Here is a 25,857-nt window from a genome sequence, read left to right as displayed (position 1 = left end):
ATAGTAGAGAGACTACAGATCAGAACAACACATGAGATATTGAGTCAAGAGATAAGAAATAAACAAACAACAGACCTGCTCAATCATTCTGATGTATTGACTTACACACAGTATACATTCAACATCAAATATAAGAACAGTTGAATCATTAAAAAAAGATGATTTTTGTGGAGAGCAGATGAAAACTTGTGTAGTTTATAACTACTATAATCACACACACACGCTCGGTGTCTTTGAAGCACACAGCTGGAACAAAACACAACAGTGATGTCGACACACACAGGGTGTTTGACCTCTATGATCTGTGGTCAGCAGTTCATCATTTCTCTCTCTCTCTCTCTCTCTCTCTCTCTCTCTCACTCACTCTAATAAAACTGAGATCACAGAGTTAAATCATCAGAAGGACAGCAGAATGAAGCTCATCACTCGACTTCTCCTCACAGCTCTGCTCCTGAAGACTGCCGTGAGTTTTATTCTTTATTGCTGTTGTCTTAAAGAGAGTTTATTCAAAATCTCCTAAATGTATGTTTTTTAAAACGTTTTTTTAATTTAAAGTAAAATAACTGTATAGTCGTCAAATAGATGTGTGTGTTTACAGTTTTTCTCGATTGCTAAGACACATTTCTTGAAAGCTGCTCTGCTTTTCTCTAAACTGTGAACACAAAACCCAATTTTCAAGCTACATTCACAAAACCTCAGACTCTTCTTGCAAAACCAAACTTTCACCTGAAAACAGTTTAATCTGTGCTCAGAACTGAACTATGTTGTCAAATCGTGCCCCGAGTCAATCAAAATTAAAAACGGTACGGAACAGTCACTAAACACTACGTAGAAAAATAGAAAACACAATGCTCAGGACATGAAGCTGGAGAAATAAATGTTTATTGTTCACTGTAGGCTAAATGCATGTTTCAAAACAAAAAAAACCTGTGCATTTAGCACTTGTACAAAAAGACAAAACAGAAATCTTGTGCATTTACACATAGCACCTGTAAAAACAAACAGAAATCTTATGCCTTTGACACTTGTGTACAGTAAGCACATGTAAAAATAAAGTACAAAAATATACAAATGAGTGCATTACTCAGCCACAGCATCATGTCTCCGTACTGGGTCAGGCCACAGGACTTCATCCACATCACAGGCCACATTTTGTCGGGCCAGGCAACAGGGGAAAAACCCCCTGGCATGCCGTATCCAGGCTTGGCATGCCTCCACACCTATGTCACCACAGGCAAGTCCCATGGCTTGCAGGAGATTTACCCTGGTGTAAGGTTAGCGTTCATATACCATCCACCGCCATGAGGAGAAGAATTCCTCACTGGGGTTTAGGAAAGGGGAGTACGGTGAAAGCAAAGATTGATAAAACCTTGGTTCATATTGAACTACTCTCCAACCTGGAGGGCTCTGTGGAAACTCACATTGTCCCAAACAACAACATAGATGTGATAGCTGCCCTAACAGAGCATCTCGCATGTGATTGAGGAAAATCAAGAGGAGCTGGTGAGTGTTGTAGGGCCCCAGGTTGGCATAATGGTGGACAACCCCATGATTGTTGATGGCAGCACATAATGTGACATTGCCACCACGCTGCCCAGGAACACCAACAATGGCCCGATGGCCAATCACATTACTGCCTCTCCTTCTCCTTTTAGTGAGATTAAACCCAGCTTCATCCATGATTATGTATTCATGAGTCTTTCCATTGCATCCAGTTGAAAAAGCCTCTGTAGAAATAGATATAGTTTTGTAAGTGATACGGAAAAAGTGATTTAGGCCACCACAGTAAATCACTACTAAGAGTAATTAATATTGAATGTGTCTGGATATATGCCAACCTGTACATACTGGAATCTTTGCTCTTTGACTCTGTCTGAGTTGCGATCAAAGGGCACTCTGTATAGATGTTTCATGCACAGTCTGTTGCGCTTGAGCACACGATCAACAGTAGAGAGGCTGACACTGTTGATACCCTCAATATTTACATGGTCCTCAATGATCTTCTGCTGAATTTCACTCAGTTTAATGGAATTGTTCTCACGGACCATATCAACAATTAGGGTCTCTTGGTGTGGGGAGAACATACCTGTCCTCCCACCCCCATGTGGCAGTCTTTCAATTCTACAAAAAGAGAACGTGGAGTTACAAAAAATATACATGGAATACGAGGCCTACAAACAGTTAGACCAACCCTCCATTACAATACTACAGTACATTGGTACAGTGATGTACTGAAACATATATTTACTTACAGTATACTGTGGTGCAGTATATAGTATGCCATACAGAAATTGCTGTCAACATTTACATACTGTACTATAATGTCAAAAAAAGGTAATTACCTGTTCTCTTCTCTAAATCTTCGGATTATGGTGGACACAGTGAATCTACTGATGTTTGGTTGTACCCTTTGTCCAGCCTACCTCATGCTCATACATTAGACAAGAACATGGTCAATCACAGTAGCTCTGATTTCATCAGATATTACTGTTCTTCGTCTTCCTCGACCACCTCGACCACCTCGACCACCTCGATCTCCTCGACCTCCTCGATCTCCTCGACCTCCTCGACCTCCTCGATCTCCTCGACCTCCTCGACCTCCTCGATCTCCTCGACCTCCTCGATCTCCTCGATCTCCTCGACCTCCTCGACCTCCTCTCACACACACTCTTCCTTTAGATTTCTATCCACTGTAGGGCCTCACAAGACAGTGCTCTCTGAACTGGCTTACTGTATATGTTCCCTCACATCATTAGCCACAAGTGTGATCTATTTTGAGTTGTTGTGTTCAAATGGTGACACCTGTGCTTTAATTGTGTTTGACTTTTGTCACCTGTGCTCACCATTATGCAGCACGGGTGCATCACAATGAAAATGTGTTTGCAAGTTGTGTCTAAACAGGTGAAAAGTGCTTATGTTTTTGCCAAAAGAGTGATTGATTCAATCAGTGGGTTCAGGCAACGGAGCATTTGGTTCAGACAATAGGGTTTAGTGTTTTAGCAATTGAGAAAAACTGTAAGAGCATTAAAAATGTGGTCTTAAAAAAATCGATTTAATTCAATTATCTAATTTCTCTCGTCTGTTTGATGTTTACATGTAATAAGTGAATTACTCAAATCTGCCTCGCGAGATAAATTGTCTGCGCAGATTCATTATGTTAAGTACAATGAGAGACGTTGAAGCAGGCACGTGCAGAGGGGGGATTCTGGGATTTTTTAAATAAATGTACAGCGTACAGCTTTACCTGTCAAACTATTAGAAAATGTCAATGTCAGGTCAGCTCAGGTCAGGAAACGTTGAGAGATATGGACATACTGGCAGAAAATGAAACAGGCACTCGCACACCTGTCAAGTTCCATCCATCAATTTTCTACCGCTCATCCGAACTACCTCGGGTCACGGGGAGCCTGTGCCTATCTCAGGAGTCATCGGGCATCAAGGCAGGATACACCCTGGATGGAGTGCCAACCCAACGCAGGGCACACACACTCACTCATTCACTCACGCACTCACACCCTACGGACAATTTTTTCCAGAGATGCCAATCAACCTACCATGCATGTCTTTGGACCAGGGGAGGAAACGTCTTGGTTACGTATGTAACCTCAGTTCCCTGATGGAGGGAACGAGACGTTGTGTCGAGAACGACAGATGGGGTTCTCAAGGGCGAACCCCTTCTGTCGTTCTCGACACAACGTCGAGAGACCAACAGAAAGGGAACCGGAGTACCCGGAGGAAACCCCCGAGGCACGGGGAGAACATGCAAACTCACCTGTCAAGTTAATCAAAATAATTTCTACATGATTTAAAGGGGTTAACAAGTTGGTTACTTTCTACCCGAAACAATTGCTAAAAGAGTTAAACAAAAAAAGCATTTTTTGCCTTACTGTTTAAAAATAACGTAACACTTTTAAAACTATCTACTACACATGCCTGCTAATGTTTAAAAAACGTGACATAAATTGTAAACCGTTAACATTTAAACACCACATATTTGATGGAATGTGCAGCTGCTGCCGTTTATTCAAATAACAGATGTTGGCCAACGCAAAGAATTGTGGGTTATCTCTAGCAACGAAGGATACAGCTCATGTTCCTGTCGAAGAAGGTCCGTTTGAAGGGTGCCTCCGGAGAGTCCTACCTGATGATTTAGCTGCCTTCGTATGAGACCTCTGGAGGTCGCAGCCTTATGAAATGAGACACAGCCATTGTTTTGCTAACATCCATCACTTATGAGATAAAGAGTAAGCTAAAGTTTTGCTAAGGCATTATATCGATGATGCATGCTAAGAAACGTCAGCTGAATACAGTCAAATGAATAACATCAGAATCGCCTCAGTGATATGTATATAAGGCGTTAAGAAAATAAAATGTGCTAACTTGTATAAGTTTGTCAGGCAATTCAGATGAACCGGATAAACAAAATAACTAAAGCATTTCACCAGTTATTAGTTCATATGACTTGCATCAAGAGTCTTTTCCCTTGAAATGTTATGTTTACATATGCAGATATATATGCAGCTTGTTTTGGATCATTTAGAAGAAATCTACAGAAGCAAACAGACAAGGGTATAGAAGGTTTAAAATAAACACCTTAATGTGTATTTTGGAAATGTCCTTTCCATACGAACAAAAGAAGACACAATAGCAAAATAGACCAACATGTCAGAAGTGTCCTGCCTTAAGAATAACTTGATCAGTTTGATGTCAGACTCCTCATCTCATATGTTGTGTATGCTGATAGATCTTGACCGCCCTCCCTCAAATGTGAAACAGAGTTATTGTCACCATCAGTGTGTGTGTGTGTGTGTGTGCAAGGTACAGTAAGTGTAATAATAGCAACAATAAAAATATCATAAATTATAATAATTAGTTTCGCTGCTGTTTTTGTGTATTTTGTCAATCATATTTTTCAGTGTATTTTTGCCATGTAAAATAACAAATGAGCATGTTTTTTCAGTTTAGTGTGAAGGAAGGTCATTGTTTCTGTCCCAATAACACCAAAATAATTAAAACAGTTTATTGGCTTGTGCAAAAAATGTTTTAATATTTGTTAATTTTGTTTGGCAAAATGACAAATATGAAAAGTGCCCCTGTTTTCCACTTGAGCCCCTGCCCCTCAAAATGTCTGTGCACATCCCTGCAGTGCAGTGAATGAGTTACTAGCCAGACAAATTACTAAATTATCTGTAAATCTGAGGCACTGGCAGCTTCACATGTTTTATCGTCACTCGGCGCACACCAAGACTAAAACAACTGGAATAGGGGGCTTCACTTCTGCGGTTCTCTGCCTGTGCCGATCATGGGTGCTTCACCATACACACTGACTGACTGCTGAGCTGTGCTGTGTTGTGTTGTGCTGTGTTGTGCTGTGTTGTGCTGTGCTGTGTTGTGCTGTGTTGTGCTGTGTTGTGCTGTGCTGTGTTGTGCTGTGTTGTGCTGTGCTGTGTTGTGCTGTGTTGTGCTGTGTTGTGTTGTGTTGTGTTGTGCTGTGTTGTGTTGTTCTGTGTTGTGCTGTGTTGTGCTGTGTTGTGTTGTGCTGTGTTTTGCTGTGTTGTGTGTGTTCTGTGTTGTGCTGTGCTGTGCTGTGCTGTGTTGTGTGTTGTGCTGTGTTGTGTGTGTTCTGTGTTGTGCTGTGTTGTGCTTTGTTGTGCTGTGTTGTGTTGTGCTGTGTTGTGCTGTGCTGTGTTGTGTTGTGTTGTGCTGTGTTGTGCTGTGTTGTGCTGTGTTGTGCTGTGCTGTGCTGTGTTGTGCTTTGTTGTGCTGTGTTGTGTTGTGCTGTGTTGTGCTGTGTTCTGTGTTGTGCTGTGTTGTGTGTGTTCTGTGTTGTGCTGTGCTGTGTTGTGCTTTGTTGTGCTGTGTTGTGTTGTGCTGTGTTGTGTTGTGTTGTGTTGTGCTGTGCTGTGCTGTGTTGTGTTGTGCTGTGTTGTGCTGTGTTGTGCTGTGTTGTGCTGTGCTGTGCTTTGTTGTGCTGTGTTGTGTTGTGCTGTGTTGTGTTGTGCTGTGCTGTGCTGTGTTGTGTTGTGCTGTGTTGTGCTGTGTTGTGTTGTGTGTGTTCTGTGTTGTGCTGTGCTGTGCTGTGTTGTGCTTTGTTGTGCTGTGTTGTGCTGTGTTGTGCTGTGTTGTGTTGTGTTGTGTTGTGCTGTGTTGTGCTGTGTTGTGTGTGTTCTGTGTTGTGTGTGTTCTGTGTTGTGCTGTGTTGTGTGTGTTCTGTGTTGTGTTGTGCTGTGCTGTGCTGTGCTTTGTTGTGCTGTGTTGTGCTGTGCTGTGTTGTGCTGTGTTGTGTGTGTTCTGTGTTGTGCTGTGCTGTGTTGTGCTTTGTTGTGCTGTGTTGTGTTGTGCTGTGTTGTGTTGTGCTGTGTTGTGCTGTGTTGTGCTGTGTTGTGCTGTGCTGTGTTGTGCTGTGTTGTGCTGTGTTGTGTGTGTTCTGTGTTGTGCTGTGCTGTGCTGTGTTGTGCTTTGTTGTGCTGTGTTGTGTTGTGCTGTGTTGTGCTGTGTTCTGTGTTGTGCTGTGTTGTGTGTGTTCTGTGTTGTGCTGTGCTGTGTTGTGCTTTGTTGTGCTGTGTTGTGTTGTGCTGTGTTGTGTTGTGTTGTGTTGTGCTGTGTTGTGCTGTGTTGTGCTGTGCTGTGCTGTGTTGTGCTTTGTTGTGCTGTGTTGTGCTGTGTTGTGTTGTGCTGTGTTGTGCTGTGTTGTGTGTGTTCTGTGTTGTGCTGTGCTGTGCTGTGCTGTGTTGTGCTTTGTTGTGCTGTGTTGTGCTGTGTTGTGCTGTGTTGTGCTGTGTTGTGCTGTGTTGTGCTGTGTTGTGCTGTGTTGTGTGTGTTCTGTGTTGTGTGTGTTCTGTGTTGTGCTGTGTTGTGTTGTGCTGTGCTGTGCTGTGCTGTGTTGTGCTTTGTTGTGCTGTGTTGTGCTGTGCTGTGCTGTGTTGTGCTGTGCTGTGTTGTGCTGTGTTGTGCTGTGTTGTGCTGTGTTGTGTGTGTTCTGTGTTGTGCTGTGCTGTGTTGTGCTTTGTTGTGCTTTGTTGTGCTGTGTTGTGTTGTGTGTGTTCTGTGTTGTGTGTGTTCTGTGTTGTGCTGTGTTGTGTGTGTTCTGTGTTGTGTTGTGTTGTGCTGTGCTGTGCTGTGCTGTGTTGTGCTTTGTTGTGCTGTGTTGTGCTGTGCTGTGCTGTGTTGTGCTGTGCTGTGTTGTGCTGTGTTGTGCTGTGTTGTGTGTGTTCTGTGTTGTGCTGTGTTGTGCTTTGTTGTGCTTTGTTGTGCTGTGTTGTGCTGTGCTGTGCTGTGTTGTGCTGTGTTGTGCTGTGTTGTGCTGTGCTGTGTTGTGCTGTGTTGTGCTGTGTTGTGCTGTGTTGTGCTGTGTTGTGCTTTGTTGTGCTGTGTTGTGCTGTGTTGTGCTGTGCTGTGCTGTGTTGTGTTGTGTTATGCTGTCTTGTGTTGTGTTGTGCTGTGCTGTGCTGTGCTGTGTTGTGTTGTGCTGTGTTATGCTGTGTTGTGTTGTGTTGTGTTGTGTTGTGCTGTGCTGTGTTGTGTTGTGCTGTGTTATGCTGTCTTGTGTTGTGTTGTGTTGTGCTGTGTTGTGCTGTGTTGTGCTGTGCTGTGTTGTGCTTTGTTGTGCTGTGTTGTGCTGTGTTGTGCTGTGCTGTGCTGTGTTGTGTTGTGTTGTGTTGTGCTGTGTTATGCTGTCTTGTGTTGTGTTGTGTTGTGCTGTGTTGTGCTGTGTTGTGCTGTGCAGAGACTTGAGGGGAGAATGGCTTTGGAACTTTAAACATTCAACAAATTCAGATTTTTTTTAAACTGTTTGCAAACAGAAACATGCACATACATATGTACATACGTATGGTATATTTATAAAAAAAAATCCCCAGAAAATAAGGGCAGGGGCTCAAGCCACCTTGGATGTCTATCTGTGCACGTCTCTGTTTTCTGTAGATTTGCGTTGATGTTTTTGTAGGAAGTGTTGAAGGGTCAACGTGCATCAACATGGTACTAAATTGTGACAGAATAGGTTTTATTTCGCAAACATTTCTGATGAAATCCAGCTCACTTTACCCGTTGCTGTGTGGTTTTACAGCATGATATTAATTCATTTGACATGTTTGTGTGTGAATTCATGTGCCACTTCACTTCAACTTTAGTTTTGTTTTAGTGTCTGGAGAACCCACCAAATCGAGAGTCGCCTCCTCAGACAGAATCTCGTTTAAACATTGAACAAAACCCCCAGACACCAAAGAAACCAACTTCAGAAACAGTGCGACAGCCAAACCCATCACATGTCCCACAACCAGCAACAACAGAACCCAAGAATGACACCAAACCGTCAAACGTCAAGCCTACACCAAAATTAAACACAACCGACACAGAGCCCAAACCTGTGGACGGATTCCTGGGCCCGGCTCAGTGTCTGAAGAAGAATTACACTCGCTTGTCATGTGCTAAAGTCTTCTGTCCTCCGTGGATGAGATGTGTGTCGGGCGAGTGCATGTGTAAGATTCCGTACAAGTGTCCCAGGCTGCAGACCAACGTGTGTGGACTGGACGGCTCATCTTATACCTCCATGTGTCAGGCTCAAGCCATCTCCTGTCGATCTAAAGAAGCCATATTCTCTCACTTCAGTCCTCTCTGTCAGGGTAACACACTCAAACATACACACACAACAAAACATGTACACAAACAAAAGAAGTATGTATACTGTAAGTTCATTTAGTACACTTCAGATTCTTCACTAACTATGTAAACTGTATGCACTTATATTGAATATTTTTAGGGTTTGCATCATTGCTCGAAAGTCTGATAAACATCATCGGCATTATCACGTGGTCAACACCCAGATTACACCAGTAGCAATTACTGTCAACAATCTGTGCCATTATTAACAAACATGAACGTAAACTTACTGTGTCATAAACTTTATCTTGTGCCACGGCCAGTGTTAAGTAATTAGTTACTGTAATTGAAGTAATTTCCCTTGAGAGAGTAAAGTAAGGGATTATGTTTTCTGAAAATTTAATTTCAGTTACTTTAAAATCAATGCATTAATGTGTCCCTCTTGTAGATCATTGTAGGAATGGGAGAAAAAGCCCATAGTACTTGCGCTAGAAGCACTATTTCACTTGTTTATATGTTGTGTGTCTGTGTATAGAGAAGGATCAGATCAGAGTACAACTGAAGGTCTCTGAACGTCATAAGGTGGTGGAGATAAACACTGAGAAGGGAAAGATGTTGGTTTGTGGGGGACTCTGGGATATGTCGGCAGCAAACATCGTCTGTCGAAACTCAAACCCCAAGTAAACACTACATGAACTTCTGACACTGATTCTTCTCAAATGATTCATGACCATGTGATGATGATGATGATGATGATGTGTGTGTGTGTGTGTCAGAGGAGCAGAGATAGGAACTAAAGTGAGATACGACTCTCTGGTGAAAACCATAAGATGGCCGTCTCAGTGTGTGAACGTTCAGTGCACTGGATCTGAGCTTTCATTGGCTGAATGTTCCATCCATAAACCCAAACTACTGAATGACACTTCAGAGGTGGCCGTAGCAAACTGTTATAAAGAACCTGCAGGTGACACACCACATTACATATTAAACGACAATCAATCCATCACTTTGACTTTATGATGTGACTGTATCTACATGTATATTAACATGTAAAACTAACCGGTTCCTTTCTGGATCAATAACAATTTTCAGTCCATTTTTTTTATTACGACATCAACCAAATCGTTTGTAGATGAATTGCTAAAAATGTAAAAGGTCGACTTTTACCAAAAACTAAAGTGTAAGAGAGAACAGCTTGAAACAATACCAAGCATCTGTCAGTCACATAATAAAGTTCAACTCAGATATTCATTGTAATGTCAAACGTAACAGACTCTCACCGGCGTGTGTGTTTGTGTGTTCAGGTGAATGTAAGATGTTCCTGTGTGTGAATGGAAAGTGTATCAATCATAGCAGAACCTGTAACGGTGTGGACGACTGCGGTGATAACAGCGATGAGATGTGCTGTCAACGTGAGCCCAAACACTTCCTGTCTCCATCTGTGACATCCTCATTCCTCTTATTGTTCATTTCATCATTTAACATCATGATTCAAATGGACTGATTAAGATGTTATTGTGTGAAGGTTGTCGAGGGGATGCGTTTCGCTGTAGTTCAGGTGTGTGTATTCCTCGGCATGCGGTGAGAGATCAAATCAGAGATTGTCTGGGAGGAGATGATGAATCAGAGGAAATGTCGCTGCAGAAAAGTAAAAAAAACACATTTACATTTTCCTCATAAACGTGCCAGTAATCAATCAAACTTGTTTCTATGGAGTTAGTGAATTATGAGATGACAAACTTTAATTTCACTGAATGAGCGTTTGTGTTACAGAACGACCGACAACAGACGACCTGCTTTCTGATCCAAAGTCAGGTAGAACAAACCCATCTGCCTCTCTTCATCTGAACCTCATCATGATATGAAGCGTAGGGATGTAAAGATTCACTATCTGATATCATGATGCCATTTTATTCACCATTTTTACTCATGTTAACTCATTTTGGAACCAAACTCTATTATTTTGTACTGTTTAAGGTCCTACTTTGGTTCATGGAGAGTCCAACAACAAGTTTACGTACATACATTGTGTAAAAACTCTTTCATTTCTAATAATAGGCTGTTATTATTACCTCACTTCTTGACTGACTGAGTAGTTCTAGTATTCCTCTGTGGAATCACGTCCTTTCTCTCTGCATAATCTGATTGGTCACATTCTTGACATCTCTTCTCGACACATATCTGACTCTTTTTTGAGACACACACACGAGACAAAACGTTCTCTCTTCATTTTCTCAATGTTGTCAAACATGTTTTAGACATTGAAAGAGTACGTAAACTAGACTAGATAATAGAAGCGTTATTTTCAATGATAATAAGTGATTCAGTCATTTGAAATCATACACGTGTGTCTCGTTCAGAGATCAGAAGCATCCGGACGGCGGCAGAGGGTGAGCTGCAGTGTGGTATTCCTAACATGGATTATGTGGACCGAACAGAAGACACCCCACCTCACCAAAGGAAGAAGCGTTTAGTGGGAGGACAAGAGACCTTACCGGTCAGAGACACAACACAACACAACACAACACTGACACACATCCCTACCTCAGAAACTCACGTGACCTTTGACCCTTCAGACTCAGATCCAGTGGCAGGTGGCCGTACAGGACGAGGGGAACATCCACTGTGGAGGGGTTTATTTGGGTAGATGTTGGGTTTTGACCGCCGCCCACTGCGTCAGGTACAACCAATCACACAACAGCATGTACTTCCTGCACAAAACAAAAAACCTCAAAACAAGATAACTTGATTTTAAAGTGCATAGAGAACACTTCACCCAGGAAATGAAAATTCTCTCATCATTAACACAAGCATGACACAACATTTTTTATAAAAAAATATCCATCACTTTATATACCCTTACAAAAAAGTTGAGAATTTTTAAGTGTGTTAATAGAGTGTTTATTTTCAGTCTTGTTTTATTTACTTCTCAGAAATATACTTAAAATGACACTTAACTTTTACTGACAGATAACTTCTTCTCTTGATGAAAATAAAATCTTTACTTGTCTGTACTTGACTTGTAGTTGTGTTTAATTATTAGATTCTTGTGTACTCATAGTTTAGTGTTGTTACACTAAAAATGAGCTTTTTAATCCCAGGTCTTTTTACACTTACAACATTTCTAAATGCATATCAAATGACATGATGCAAGTGTGAGTAAATGACGAGAGAATGTTTGGATTTGTCTGCACTATATTTTTATCCTGTTGGAGGCAGTTATTCAGTCCGGCTGTTGTGATGTGGTCGTGCGTGTTTGTGTGTTTTCAGGCCCAAACCAAAATCCTTCCGGATCAAAATCTCTCTGTGGCAGAAACATCGCAGGCTTTCCACGACAGACAGTATCCCAGTGAAAAAGATCATCATTCATCATCAGTATAATGCTGGGACGTATGAGAACGACATCGCTCTGATGCAGCTGGAGCAGTTCAAAAATGAGGAGAAATGTATGCATGATAATCCTGCCGTCCGCGCCGTCTGCGTGCCCTGGTCAACAGAACTCTTCCAACCCAATGACACCTGCACCATCTCCGGCTGGGGAAGAAACAGAGGTGAAACACAACACAAATCAATGGAAACACACCACACACCTCTACTGAACCTGTCTGCGAGTCTTCAGCAGAACACAAAAGAGGATATTTTGATAAATGTCTCAGTGGTTTTGTGAAAGTCAATGGACGGCCTCAGAGATGACGTGTCTTTGTAGACTTATTCGGAAGTTAGCGCAGCGCTGGTTCCCTCGACCGAAAGCCTGTGCGTTTGTCCCATTGACTTCTGGAAGATCGCAAAAACTAAGCTCTGTGATTAACAAAGGTTTATGATGTTTACACGCTTTGTCTATCAAGATCATATTTATAGATTAACACAAAATTTGCCATTTTTGAAGCCAAAATACAATCGCCAGAAGTAAAAAGCTAACACGATGTTATAAACAGACTACACTTAAAGGTATACTTCACCCAGAAAGGAAAATTCTGTCATTATTTCCTCATCCTCGAGTTGACCAGACAGATCCCCCCATTGACTTCCAAATTAGGAAAATTTCCTTTATCCTTTTTTCTGAACAGAAAAGAAGATATTTTGAAGAATGTAGGACAGCAAACAGTTCTGGGCACTTTTGACTGTTATTTGTCCTACTATGGGAGTCAATGGGTTTCAAGAACTGTTTGGTTATAAGCATTCTTCTAAATATCTTTCTCTGTGTTCATCAAAACAAAGAAATGTTTAAACATGCGCAATGGCGTCTTACGTCCCCGCCAAAGGAAGTTACGTTAGTGGCGTCCAAAATCACCTACTTCCATACTATATAGTAGGTGAAAATGTCATGGGTGGTGTGTCCAAAGCCTCAGTCTACAAAAACAGTAGGCGACAAATACTCGGGTGGTCGCTTTTTTTATTGACAATAATATATTATCAAAACATAGACATAAACACTAAAGGGATTTTACAATAAAATATGAAAGAAAGTTTTCAGTGCCTTATGTTTCAAAGATAATCGAATTGAATCAACATAAAGTTCCATTTTATTTATAAAGGAAATAAAACAGGTGTATCTGTGTATATGAAATTTGGCTAACAAAAGGATCAAATGAATCATATAAATAAAATTCACTAGTATGGTCAATTCTTTGAAGATTCTCCAAAACACCAAAGAGTATATGTTTCCAAAATAAAACAAAATCTCTATCAACATTCTTAATAATAAAATCATAAATATATTTTCACAAAAAGCTTTCACAAATGGGCAGTACCAGTATATGACAGACGCAGTATGTCCCAAATCTATTCATACTACTCCCGCTCACACTAACGTAGTGTTTTAACGGCCGATAGGTAGATACTTCTTCACATTCAATACATACTGTATGCCATAGACTTTGGAACGATGGAACCGGAAGTCCATAAATGTAGCTCAGTGGTAAGAGCATTGCGTTCAAGTTCAAGTTCAAGTGTGCTTTATTTTCAATTCTTCCACATGTACAGTACATACATACAGAGAATCGAAATTGTGTTACTCTCAGACCCTTGGTGCATACAATTAACATTAAACACTGACAGTAGACATTGAAATAAAGATAAATACGATTTAACCATATGTACATATAAACTATATGGATATACAAATGAGGACATTGTAGAACAATAAAAAAATTAAAATAAAGAGAGATAAAGTGACAATTGGCACATGGCAGATAAAGTGCAAACCAGTTGAATAAAAATAATACTGTGCTGATGAGAGTAGTGCAATAAAAAAAGAACAGTCTTTTTATCAGACTGTCAGAAGACGTAGATTTCAGACAATGCTGGATGAGGTAGAGATCATTGCTGCATTGACGCACAAAGTGACTGGTGCGGGTCACAGTTGTAAAAGGGGGGGGGGTCGTAGTGTCAGAGTTCAGTGTTGCTTGGGGTTATAAAGGGGAGGGGGGGCAAGGACGGGAGGGAGTTCAGCTTCCAGACAGCCTGATGGATGAAGCTGTCCTTCAGTCTGCTGGTCCTCGCCTGGAGACTCCGCAGTCTCCTCCCTGATGGCAGCAGACTGAAGAAGCTGTGTGTCGGGTGGGTGGGATCGCCTGCAATGCTGAGGGCTTTGCGGGTGAGACGGGTGCTGTAGATGTCCTGGAGGGGGGGAGAGAGACACCAACGATCTTCTCAGCTGCTCTCACTATCCGTTGAAGGGACTTGCGGCAGGACGCATTGCAGGCGCCATACCACACAGTGATGCAGCTAGTCAGGATGCTCTCGATGGTGCCTCTGTAGAAAGTGCACATGATGGGGGTCGGGGCTCTGGCTCTTCTGAGTATGCGGAGGAAGTAGAGACGTTGCTGTGCTTTCTTGGCCAGTGCTGTAGTGTTGTTAGTCCAGGAGAGGTCCTCTGTGATGTGCACACCCGTTAACAACGCAAGGTTGTGGGTTCGATCCCAGGGGATTGCAAATACCTATGTAAAATGTATAGGATAAAGCAATGTAAGTCGCTTTGGATAAAAGCGTCTGTCAAATGCGTAAATGTAAATGTAAATGTAAATGTAATAAATGCTAACTCGCTTCTGGGGTTTTCTGCAGAAAAATATGTCATCTCTGTGGTATGGTGTGCAGCGTTATTTCATGATCAACGTTCTTCAAAATATCTTCTGTTGCGTTCTGCTGAAGACATAACCTCACATAGGTTTGACATAACATGTTTTGGGCTGAACTAACTCTCTGTGTTCATATAGAGGGTGTGTCAGCGTCGGTTCTTAAATGGGCAAACGTGAGCATCATTAGTGACTGTGAGAAGTATTACAAAAACCGCTTTCTCCCTGGGATGGAGTGTGCAGGTACAGTCAAATCAAATGCTTGTTAGATCTGTAATAAACAAGAGAAACATGTGTAGAAATGATTCATTCAAACGTGACGGCTGAAGATGTGATGTATGTGTTTGTCAGGTGATCTGGAGGGGAAAGTGGACTCGTGTCAGGGTGACTCCGGTGGGCCGCTGGTGTGTAAAGACGCGTCTGGTGTGTCATATGTCTGGGGTATCGTGAGCTGGGGTGATAAATGCGGTGAAGCCAATCATCCCGGTGTTTACACTAAAGTGGCTCATTATTTCGAATGGATCCGCTTCCAAACGGGCTGGCCGGCGGTAACCAAATATAACCAGTAAACGTCACAATATCACTGCACATTAGATGAGTGTTTATAAACCCCAATAAAACAATACAAATCATGCGGTGTAAAGACTTGTTTCTTAGTTCATGCTGCACACATTTCTAAACACATGAAACCATCATCCGCCCGACATCACTCAATATATTCTGATAAATCATCTCCACTAGTTTCATCACACTTAAACATCAAACTAAACACTCAATGGTTCAACAATCTCACTAAACACAGTGCAGTGTCAAGCATTTTACTAAATGTACTTCATTACATGTAAAGTTGTTTTTTTCCAATCCATCATTGGGTCAAATATGAACCAAACCAATGGGTTTAACCCTTCAGGGCGTTACATTAACTCAACAGTTGGGTTTGTGCATGTTTTACTCAACCATGTGCTAATACAACCCAACTTGAGTCTTTTTTTAGCTACTTTATGCTTCTAATGAGTATCAATCATGAACTTTTACTCTTTAGTGTACTTGACAGTATTTTTGAGGGAATACAATACTCTTCACTGCATTTTATTTCAAACCATCATTCCTCGTTTTGCACAGTAAACACCACATTGAACACTTTGGTGTCGGTGCGTTTTTCACATTGGACTGATCTATACAAGATGATCTCAATCCATTCCAATGGTTTACAATCTATGTGGAGTAAAAAACATTACCGACGCATAGATGTATATATGAAGAGTTTGTTTCAGACATGAGATAATTCTGTTTTAAAAGATTTTCAATAAGAGTTTTTATTCTGCATTCCAATACATGTCAGTCAAACTCCAAGTTAGTTTTGATTTAAGCCACTCAAAAAATACAGCTAACTTACACAATAAAACAAAATTCTTGAAAATCTTTTAAATCTCATTTTGGAACCAGACTCTTCATATCTAGAGCACTGATTGGGAGTGAGAACATGAGAATGTTTTTATTATCGTTTCATTCATTTATTCGTTCGTTTACTGATTAATTTGTTTTTTTTATTAGTAAATGTATCTAATTATTAGTTGAAACTCAAGTCATTTTCAGCACATGAGTAAATCCAGTGTATACAGTGTGCCTCACTCTCAAGCGCTTTCTGCCGCCATGTTGTTTTTTTGGTGCTGTTGCCATGATGAATCATTACATCGGAGCTCCATTGATCACGGCTCGGCACAGTTGTGATGCGAGCGCTCAACTCAAGGTAAGACTGCGTCCAATAGCACTTGCGCTCTAGGCCTCTTGAGGGCGCGTGCACTGTGTTTGGCCTCGGTCACTGTTCACTTACAGTCAGACAATGAAAGTCAATGGTGACCGAGAGATGTCTCCGGTTCAACTCTACAAATAGACACAGGGCAGGTATCAGATTTTGACAGTATCTTTAAGCAAAAATATCACAGTTTCATGGCAATATAGCTTGAAATTTTATTTTTTTAGGAACACAGAGCATTTGGAACAGTAGTTATACAGTATGTTAAACTCTTCAAAATTTTTGAAAGCATGGCACCCCTTTATAGTCATTTTTTATTTGCATTACCAAACGAACGCAGATGAGCAAACAACAAATGAAGCACAAACAAAAAACAGCACAGAACCTAATGGATTCCTGCACTTTCCGTCTTTGATGAGACATTAAAAACAGGGAACGGTATAATGCAAAGTGTAAGCGGTTTTAAACCTTGAACCCTGTAATCGGCCCATGCCCGTTTACAAACACTGAAGAAACTCACTTTGGTTTGAACTATCTACACGTTTGGCCTCTGCGGTGATGCTTAAATACTACATTTGTAGAAGGAGACTCCATGGACTTCTAAAACTAATAAAAATAGCACTTTATTTGCATAACATTCATAAGACTTTTTTTACAAGGCAACAACATATAACTTAAAACCAACACAATACAAAAACAAAAGATTTTTTTCATCCTTCATTGGTAAACGTCATTAAAATAAACATTTCACTCGGTTTGAGGTACAAAAGAGAATGGAATACAGTGGTATGAAAAGAAGTCAAGCTCTTGTGTCCAGACGCTCAGAATCCGTGTAACGTGACGTCATGCGTGTGTAATATCTCTGACAAATGATGTGCTTCGTGATGTTCATGCGCACAGATGTGATGTTGTTTATCATCGAACTACAGTGACATCATCACCATCATCATCATCATCATCATCATCATTCATCTCGTGTGCTCTGCACTTTCGAATAACTCCTGCAGGGATTCTTAAAGCACACGGACGGAATGGACACTGGCCACGAGAATGTGCAGGGAACCGTCGTCTTAACATTCTTCTCCAGGAAGTTAAAGGCGAAGTTCCACCACGTTCTGTTGAGGTAGTTGCGAGGAGAAGCTCTCAGGGTCTACAGGAGAAGCACATCACGTGTTCATTATTTCACATTTACACAGTTCTATCTGTGGTTGTGTGTTTGTTGTGTTACCTGGTTGTTGGCCATGGTGTGGTACCAGTAGAAGAGACGGGAAGTGATGAAATACGCCACCACAACATCCACAGTGTAGTGCTCATGTGCAGCCAGGATACAGACCACGCCCACTGCGCTTAGCAACCAACAGATGACGTGATAAAAACGCCATAGCAACGTGCGAGGTGAATCTACAACACACACAACAACGACTTCTTGTATGTGAAGAACTGGATTCTGGTGTAAGTAACACATTTGGCATGAGTGATGATGATGATGCTCAGACTCACATTCCTGGATGAAGAGGAAGGTGAGGGTCAGCATGACAGTGTGTCCGCTGTACAGAAAGTCTCCACACATGAGATGAGATCCTGTGATGGACAAACCTCCTCCAGACAACAACTTCATAACACGCTGTATCTTCCCCTGAGAATCTCCATTCAGCTGACGACGAGAAACACATCATAAATACACACACACACACAAAATCGTACATGGGCATTTAACTTTAAAGTCACCGAGAACAGGAATTGCGATCGTTGTTACTTCAGTATTCTGACACATGAGTGAAAAGGAAATTCAAAGGAGAAAAATAAGCGGCCGTGGCTTGTTTGTTCACTGCGAATTGATTGGATGTGTAAAAATATGAGTTGTATTGATTTAGAAATGAAAATAGCAGCAGCCTGACAGTTGAAAGGGGAGGAGTCAACGAATGCTCCGCCCAAGCCGTCTAACTCATGTCATTTAAGATAGATAGTCATTTCAGGCCGAAAGTGCATTTTCAGCTTTTAACTGAAGATTATGAGGTCATATTAATTTTGAGAATGAAAATGACCAAAATTGATAAACTATTTACTATAAACGCTGTAATATTTCATGAAAAAATAAGAATTGTCATTTTTAATTTCACTGGGACTTTAACATGTACATTCTATTTGAATGTTATGGTATTAATGCCATAGGAGTTATTTCAGTTGGAGAAAATCTTGCAATACACCCAAGTGTTTTAATACCATGTGGCAATTCCAGCGTCATGGATGTGACAATTTGCGTTATGGACGTGACAAAAATGCTCAGAGAATTAGTTTGTTACGATTATATTGAACCATCTGTTTACATTTACTGAACCCTTGTTGATAGAGTCTTAACCCAAAAAAGTCAGTCTATGAAAAAAAATATATATGTATATATAAAAAAAGGAGAAATAAACATGGATGTGACAAAAAAGGACATGGTTTTTGGGAGACGATAAACTTTGTAGGATTTCTGAGAAATAAAATGCACAATATTGAAGCAAAAATAGCCAATGAATGGAGAAGTGATGCCTCTTTATAGAACATCAAATAGTGACTTTATATTCATTTTCATGTGTCCGTTTATAAGGAAAATGAAGCGTTATGATGTGACAATCCTGAAAAGGTCACTTACCTGACTATGAAAAATCATGAACTAAAAATAAAACTAATGCTTTACAAATCTGAAGAGAGATCTCACATGAGTATCTCAACCACCAAATGTTCAAATCTGTGCTGTTACCAGAGTAAAAACCATGCGTCTTTATTTTAGTTCATGCAACAATGAAACTGTGAAAAGCACTATATAAATGAAATTGACTTGACTTGTGTTTCACCCATTTGGTCTCATTTAATTCTGCTTTGTTTTAAAATAAATAAATCTACATTTTTTCATATTTACATCTGACCTGACACACTGTCCAGTCAGCCGTTGAGTGATATGAGATCACAGTTTTCTGTTTGAGCTACGATTGTGTGTTATCATGGAAGCATCTCTTATGCATCATCAACATTTTCAGAAGTTGGATCATGTTTAAAGTTGTCTTATGATCTCATCTGGCAGGTTACATCACTGTGATCTCCATACAGTGTCTCCTGCTCCTCACGCTTTAAGAAATGACATTACATGTGAACACATGCTGAATAATGAATGAATTCAGTGATAGAGAAAAGAGAAAGACTGAATTATAAGCTTAGCTCTGCATGGACCGAACTAACGGATGGACGGATGTCACGTGATGTATTCAAAATGTGTGTTGATTTATTCAACAGACTATTTTAAATGAGTTACAAAGACAGAATTGAATGATACCACATTTATAAAACACAAAGTATTCAGATTCTAATCTTGAATTAGGGCTGGGCGATATATATCGCGATTCATGGCAATTATACATGTCTAAATGGATTCTGTGTTTTATTTACAGCTCTTCCGTGAACTACGGCTCTTTGATCAGTAGGAAGTGCTGCTCGACCTAAAATCACTGCAAGATTGAGTCGTTTATAACGTGCATTTGAAAAAGCAGCACTCGTCAAACATCATTACTATAAATATACTTTATTTTCATGACAATACGTGAAAAGGTTTGAAGAACAGCAATAGAATATGACCGCCGGCATTTCTTGGAACTAATCATTCTTCTTCTGTTTCCCATATTCAGAGTTTCTGCGCAAGAGCGCCCTCTGGCTTTCAGATGTGGCGGCATTTAACCGCAAGTCATTGAGAAACTGAGAGCATAAGAATCGTACGATATATCGGCCAGACCTTATGTGATGTGCTCAAAATGTGTGTTGATTTATTCAACTGAGTATTTTTAATGAGTTTCAAAGACAGAATTTATGGATATTAAGTATTTTGATTCTAAACTTTAATAAATCTGTCATTATTGAACACATTGTTGAGGCACTAAACAACAAATCCCAGCTGAATGGGGCTGTAGACTCACCTTGGGTGCACACTCCATGTGCGTGCTGGGTACTGGCAATGTTGTGACGTACATAGTGATCATACGGTACATGTATAACATTCCCTGCAGGAAGAAAAACCTTCGGCCCACGATCGCCCTGAAAATAACACACACACACACATATACATGAATCATAAGTGTGTTCAGACTATGTGACTCTTTAATTTAACAGCTGCTATAAAGATGATCCACATCACTGTGGTTCCAGACATGACTGTTTGATCTTCTGTGGAAACTTAAGTCACATCAGATCTTTAAGACATGACTGAAGAAAACAATCATGTTTGACGTCGTGTTCCACAGAAGAGTCAAACCGGTTTGAAACACAAGACTTCAACAGATCACTGAAGCATGTCAATGATTTGCCCCTCACCTGTGTTTGAGAAAGAGCCACTGGATGAACCACAGAGCCACTAGAATCATTCCATTCACCTCTGTGACGGAGAACGCCCACTCCACACGAGCCACGTAATCAAAGAATTTATCCGGTAAGGGTGGACTGATGGATTTATCGGGGACTCTCTCGTGCACCACAGTGATCATGACGGTGGTCAACACTAGGTTAAAAGCCACCCAGATGAAGGCCATACAGGTCTTCCACCACTCGGCCGGGAGACGAGAGACGGCAGTCGCCTGGATGATGTTGGCCTTTGGGATGGAGATGCGGATGTAGTCCTGGTTTTTGCGTAAGGTTTTACGGAAGCCGTTCCGTGACTCGCTGACATCAGGCTTGTCATCGGTATGATCGCTCGGTAAATCCTGGTAGGGGCGTGCGGGTGTGGTCTGGAGGTGTGTCCTGCCTTCTATTGTCACCATCATATGCCAGCCCTCGTTCTCAATCTCATCTTCTCGTTCATCCAGGAGCTGAGACGCAGCCATCACTCTACAGACAATAACACACGGTAAAATCAACACATGTCTATGCGGGATACAATACTGCACATTCTATACTGTACACTGCATGCACACTCTAAATCAGGGGTCTTCAACATAGACTGTATAAAATATGGCTGTAATGTCCGTGACGTAGGTTTGTGAAGAGTAAAAATGAAGCCTTAAGTAGGTGGAGACGCTCGTCACCAACTTGGCATCGCGCGTCCCTCCCAGATTATCGAATATTGGACGTGGTTAAAGCTGAAGCGCCTGGATTGGCTTAATATAAATTAAACGGGTGAGATATTAAAACATTCACCCTTCTCACAGATGTCATGACGGGTAATATTAGATATCTAAACCAAAGTATTTTTTTGTAGCAGGCTGTAAACTTGTTTTTTTTCTGCTGTAAAGTTGCACATTTTAACACAAAGCTCAATGAGATTCTGCTCTCTTTTGGAGTCAGTCTCTAGTGGCCAGTCGATGAATTACAATTAAAGTCACTTCTGAGTTAGCTTCACGAGAGAGATCGGAAGGTTGCCCCTCTGTCTTCAACTTCTTTTCTTTGAGGGCCGGATTCCAAAAGTATAAAAAGGATGTGGGCCAGGTTTTTCCCCATTTCATAATTTCTTGTTATTTTGTGTTTCCATTATTTGTTGCGTTTTGTTACTTTTATACAGCTTTGTTGCTGTTACTTACAGGTCATATATTAAAGCATGCACACAAATATTGCATCCAGTATTTTCCTATTCATGATATTTAATTAAAAGGGAAATTGTCTTTTTAATTGTATTTTATATTCCCTAATACGCTGAATGAAATTGCTGTTAATGTGCTCACCCCCAGTACTTCCAATGTGGGTGATATTGTTTTTTTCCCAAGAAGATATTTATGAAGATATTGAATGAATGAAAGTCAAATAAAAAAATGCCAATGGCACTCATGTGCCCCACGCACTTATTAGGGCAGATCCTTTGATCTGTAAGTTCCGGAGGGAGATGAACAACTGTCTTCGTAAATATATCTGTTAAATCATACACAATGAATGTAGTAATAAAAACAACATTGTTTTTCCCTGTCTGAGAGAACAGGTCACATGGTGTAGTACTCTTCCTGCAGCTACTTTCAAGGGCACAAGATGCGTTTTGGAACGCGACCTATCCAGTGGATTGCTGATTATAACATTGCAAATAAATGTAAGTTCATCACTTTATAAGACATCAATCGGGAATAACTTTTGTATTGAATGTAGCAGCGTTTTGGACTTTCAAAGGCGTGGTGTCTCAGCAGGCGCATTTTCTTAAAGTCTCTCCAATTATTCGAAATATTAAGGCGGGCCAGGTAAAGATGATTGACAAGGCCGCATGATTGACAAGTGTGCAAGCCCTGCACACTTTATACTCCCTGCATACTGTATGTGTATGTCTGGATCATATTTTCTCCCATGAATTGAAAAAGATCCTATTTAGCATTTGAAACTGAGGCGTGTTTGAGGATAAGTATGGTGAGATGTACAGACACTAACAGCAGGACATAGAAAGTAAAAAACACTTTTAAGTGAGTTACCCAGAACAGAAAATAGATACTTGAGTGAAAGTGAAAAATATTTGACGTGAATTGTACATTTATTTAAAAGTGTTTTCCTATCTTTGAAATTTTAGACTGTTGGCTAGTGGTAATAATTATATAATTCATTGACTAACATGCTTCAGTACAAAACTACAATAACAATTGTTTAAAACACAAGTCTCTGGCTCTCTTTGTGTGTGTAGGCCGTCCATAAATGTAGGTGTGTGTATTTATTTTAGCTCATTTAACAAAACTGTGTGTGCATGACAGAGTGAACATTAAAGGACACACCCTGAAACCTGTAATACACACCCACACACACTCAAGACATACCTTCACCATTCTCACATTCACCTCTCTCTCTCTCTCTCTCTCTCTCTATCTCTCTCTCTCTCTGTGATGTCACACAGACGTCACTGAAGACTGAACATTTAACTCTATCATCTATCATCACATAAACCCAAAGAAGTCCGACTGTTAAATCATGTCTATGGAGACTATGTTTCTGTTTCAGGTTAGATTGTCTTCAGCAAAACTACAGCGTTGAAAACCAACACAACATCCAGTCAGACTCCTGCATGAACACAACTGAACTGATAACATCATCCTGATAAAAACACACCTCTGATAATCAGCTGTCAAGTAATAAAGCACATTTCAGTTAAGAGAGATCTGCACGAGGATCAGAATTGTGTAATAATCGATCATGCGCCGAAAATACAGCTGAAGCTCCGTGTGTGTGTGTGTGTGTGTGTGTGTGTGTGTGTGTGTGTGTGTGTGTGTGTGTGTGTGTGTGACTTTCAGGAAAACACTCCCAAAATAAAACACACTCACAGAAACACTCCTTACACTGAGACACGCGTTTAAAACACACACATAATGAACATCTGTACGTGTTTTTATAACACACCAGACCTCTCCCTGAACACACACTGTCAGTCTGTTTTACAACTTTTATAAGTTACAAGGTCCATTCACAATAATAGTACACAACAAAACACATTCACAACAACAAAAAGGAGAAACAGTAAAGAGTTTAAAAAGCTCGAGAAGAATGCCGTGTAAAGTCACCTGTGTCGTGTAGATCAGCTGATTTACCTGTTTGTCTGGTGTGTAGCTGTGAACACCGCACGAGCCGGAACTGATCTGACATCAAACCGTTTACCGATGGGCTTTAAACCCCGCCCACACCTGCAGCTACGCCCACCTGAAGTCAGAGACACGCCCGTTCCGGACATGACCGTAGATGGACTACGAAATTAAAACCGTTAGAAAGACGGATTAAACTAGTTAAAGACTAATATAAAGATATTTAACTCAATTAGACTGAATCATATTCCACAATATAATACTTCTCCGTGTGAAAACTTTAGAGATTGCGGTAAATGCTCTTATTACGACTCGCCTGTATTACTGCAAATCTCTTTATTTCGGCATTTCTAAATCCTCCATCACTCGTCTCCAACTAGTACAAAATGCTGCTGCCAAATTTCTCAAAAGAAAACGTAAATTTGATCATGTTACTCCACTTCTGAAATCGCTACATTGGCTACCTGTGCACTTTACATTTGAGTTCAAAGTTCTTCACTCTGTTTTCAAACCTTTAAAAACAATCCGGCACAGAGATGCCTATCTGACCAACTTCATCCTTACAATTCCATGAGAAGTCTGAGGTCTGGTGATCAAAGACCCTCTCTGACCCCAGATCACAGAGAGGACAGAGCTGTTGAGCTTGTGGAACAGTCTTCCAGCCTATGTCAGATCAGCACAGTCTTTAACTGTTTTTAAATCGTCTCTTAAAACTCATTTCTTTTCTTTGGCTTTTAACTCATTGTGAACTTATGATCAGAGTTCTTTTGTTATATTTCTCTGTTTGTATAGCACTTTGGACACATGGGCTTGCTGTTTTTAAATGCGCTATAGAAAGAAAACAAACTTGACGCTGTTTATTATCGTCGTGTCGTGTCGTGTGTGATGTGATTCTCCGCTGTGCTCCAGTAGAGGGCGAACTCTGCTCATTTCATCTCAAGTCTGTGGTGCTCAATACACTTCAGAAACGATCTCTCTCCAGCTGAATGCTTTCTGCTACACAAAAGCTTCTTTGCAATGAAAGGTTCTTCAGATTATAAAAAGTTAAGTGAGACATCTTTCTTTTAAAACTGAAAGGTTCAGCAAATAATTCTCCCCTAATCTGATTTTTTTTTTACATTTAACACAAACAGTTTAATGTTATGTGAGTGTGTTTTTATTGTTGTGCACAACCGGGTTCTGTTTTCTTTCGGTCATTTGAAACATATATCATCATCAATTATATTCCAAACTAATGAATCTCTGTAATATTGACATTCTGTGTTCATGTGAGATGTATGTCAATATTTGGTTGGATTGGAATGTCAGTCATAAATGACAGGATACAGTGATGTTTACTTGAGTCCTTTATTTGATTTCACCGCTTCGGATGCCGGGGGCCCGACAGAGGCCCTTCCCGGGGACTTCAAAAGCCACGCCTTTATATGTGGCCACGCCCTTTCCATCTGTGTGCAGGTCAGGGAGTAAATGCTCCCAGATTCTGCGTTTGGGATTCAGCTCTTTCTCAGGAACACCTGTCACATGACACACAAGAATCATTTGACACTTACTGTGATGGTATTCTTGAGAGACAACAAGTGACGACCGGATCTTACCGGGGTAATTCTGGACAGTGATTCTGTCACCGGGCTGAGCTCCAGTAGGCGGGGCTATGGGTTCTGTACTCTCTTGATTGACAGCACAGAGGAGGCGGGCTTGTGACTGAACCCCTCGCACCTTCATTGACCGCACATTACACAACAACACCACAAGAGATCCAACCAACTACACAAACGCGCACACACAAAGAAAGATTTGTATCATTTTATGTAATTGTAAGTCTGTCAAGATAAAAATCTCAATGACGCAAAATGTTCAAAGAGTTTTTAAAAGCAGGTTTAAAGTCAAATATGTTTAATGTAGAATTAATTTCTTGAACCTGTTCCGG

General features: G+C 40.7%; 3 protein-coding genes across 4 annotated transcripts in view; 1 reads left to right on the top strand and 2 right to left on the bottom strand.

Moving 5' to 3' along the window:
- The first annotated feature begins 352 nt into the window (after positions 1-352).
- Positions 353-15,304, top strand: cfi (complement factor I). Its single transcript, XM_056732372.1, has 12 exons — positions 353-463; positions 8,141-8,621; positions 9,134-9,278; positions 9,375-9,562; positions 9,903-10,010; positions 10,124-10,246; positions 10,372-10,413; positions 10,959-11,095; positions 11,175-11,278; positions 11,869-12,149; positions 14,814-14,915; positions 15,024-15,304. The coding sequence occupies exons 1-12, from the start codon at positions 413-415 to the stop codon at positions 15,239-15,241; spliced, it is 1,980 nt and encodes a 659-aa protein (XP_056588350.1). The 5' UTR covers positions 353-412; the 3' UTR covers positions 15,242-15,304.
- Positions 15,305-16,629: 1,325 nt separating this feature from the next.
- sgms2b (sphingomyelin synthase 2b) lies at positions 16,630-24,094 on the bottom strand. 2 transcript variants are annotated; one of them, XM_056732405.1, is made up of 6 exons: positions 23,940-24,094; positions 20,773-21,282; positions 20,379-20,496; positions 17,929-18,082; positions 17,657-17,829; positions 16,630-17,578 (listed from the first exon to the last, which is right to left on the bottom strand). In XM_056732405.1, exons 1-6 carry the CDS (start codon positions 24,077-24,079, stop codon positions 17,393-17,395), a joined length of 1,281 nt encoding a protein of 426 aa, XP_056588383.1. In that variant the 5' UTR covers positions 24,080-24,094; the 3' UTR covers positions 16,630-17,392. The 2 variants fall into 2 exon arrangements, with proteins under 2 accessions (XP_056588383.1, XP_056588384.1); XM_056732406.1 differs by having other exon boundaries at positions 23,913-23,976.
- A 1,183-nt stretch (positions 24,095-25,277) lies between these two features.
- The window catches only part of aimp1b (aminoacyl tRNA synthetase complex interacting multifunctional protein 1b), a 2,862-nt gene continuing 2,282 nt past the window's right edge, over positions 25,278-25,857 (bottom strand). The window contains exons 5-7 of the mRNA XM_056732423.1: positions 25,849-25,857; positions 25,526-25,694; positions 25,278-25,444 (exon numbers count right to left, since the gene is read on the bottom strand). The exon at positions 25,849-25,857 is cut by the window's right edge and continues 215 nt beyond it. Coding sequence (XP_056588401.1) covers positions 25,278-25,444; positions 25,526-25,694; positions 25,849-25,857 — 345 coding nt within the window. The remainder of the gene's footprint in view (positions 25,445-25,525; positions 25,695-25,848) is intronic.

Source organism: Triplophysa dalaica, chromosome 20, assembly GCF_015846415.1.
Source record: "Triplophysa dalaica isolate WHDGS20190420 chromosome 20, ASM1584641v1, whole genome shotgun sequence".
Lineage (NCBI taxonomy): Eukaryota > Metazoa > Chordata > Actinopteri > Cypriniformes > Nemacheilidae > Triplophysa > Triplophysa dalaica.
This window is presented reverse-complemented; position numbering and strand designations above follow the sequence as displayed.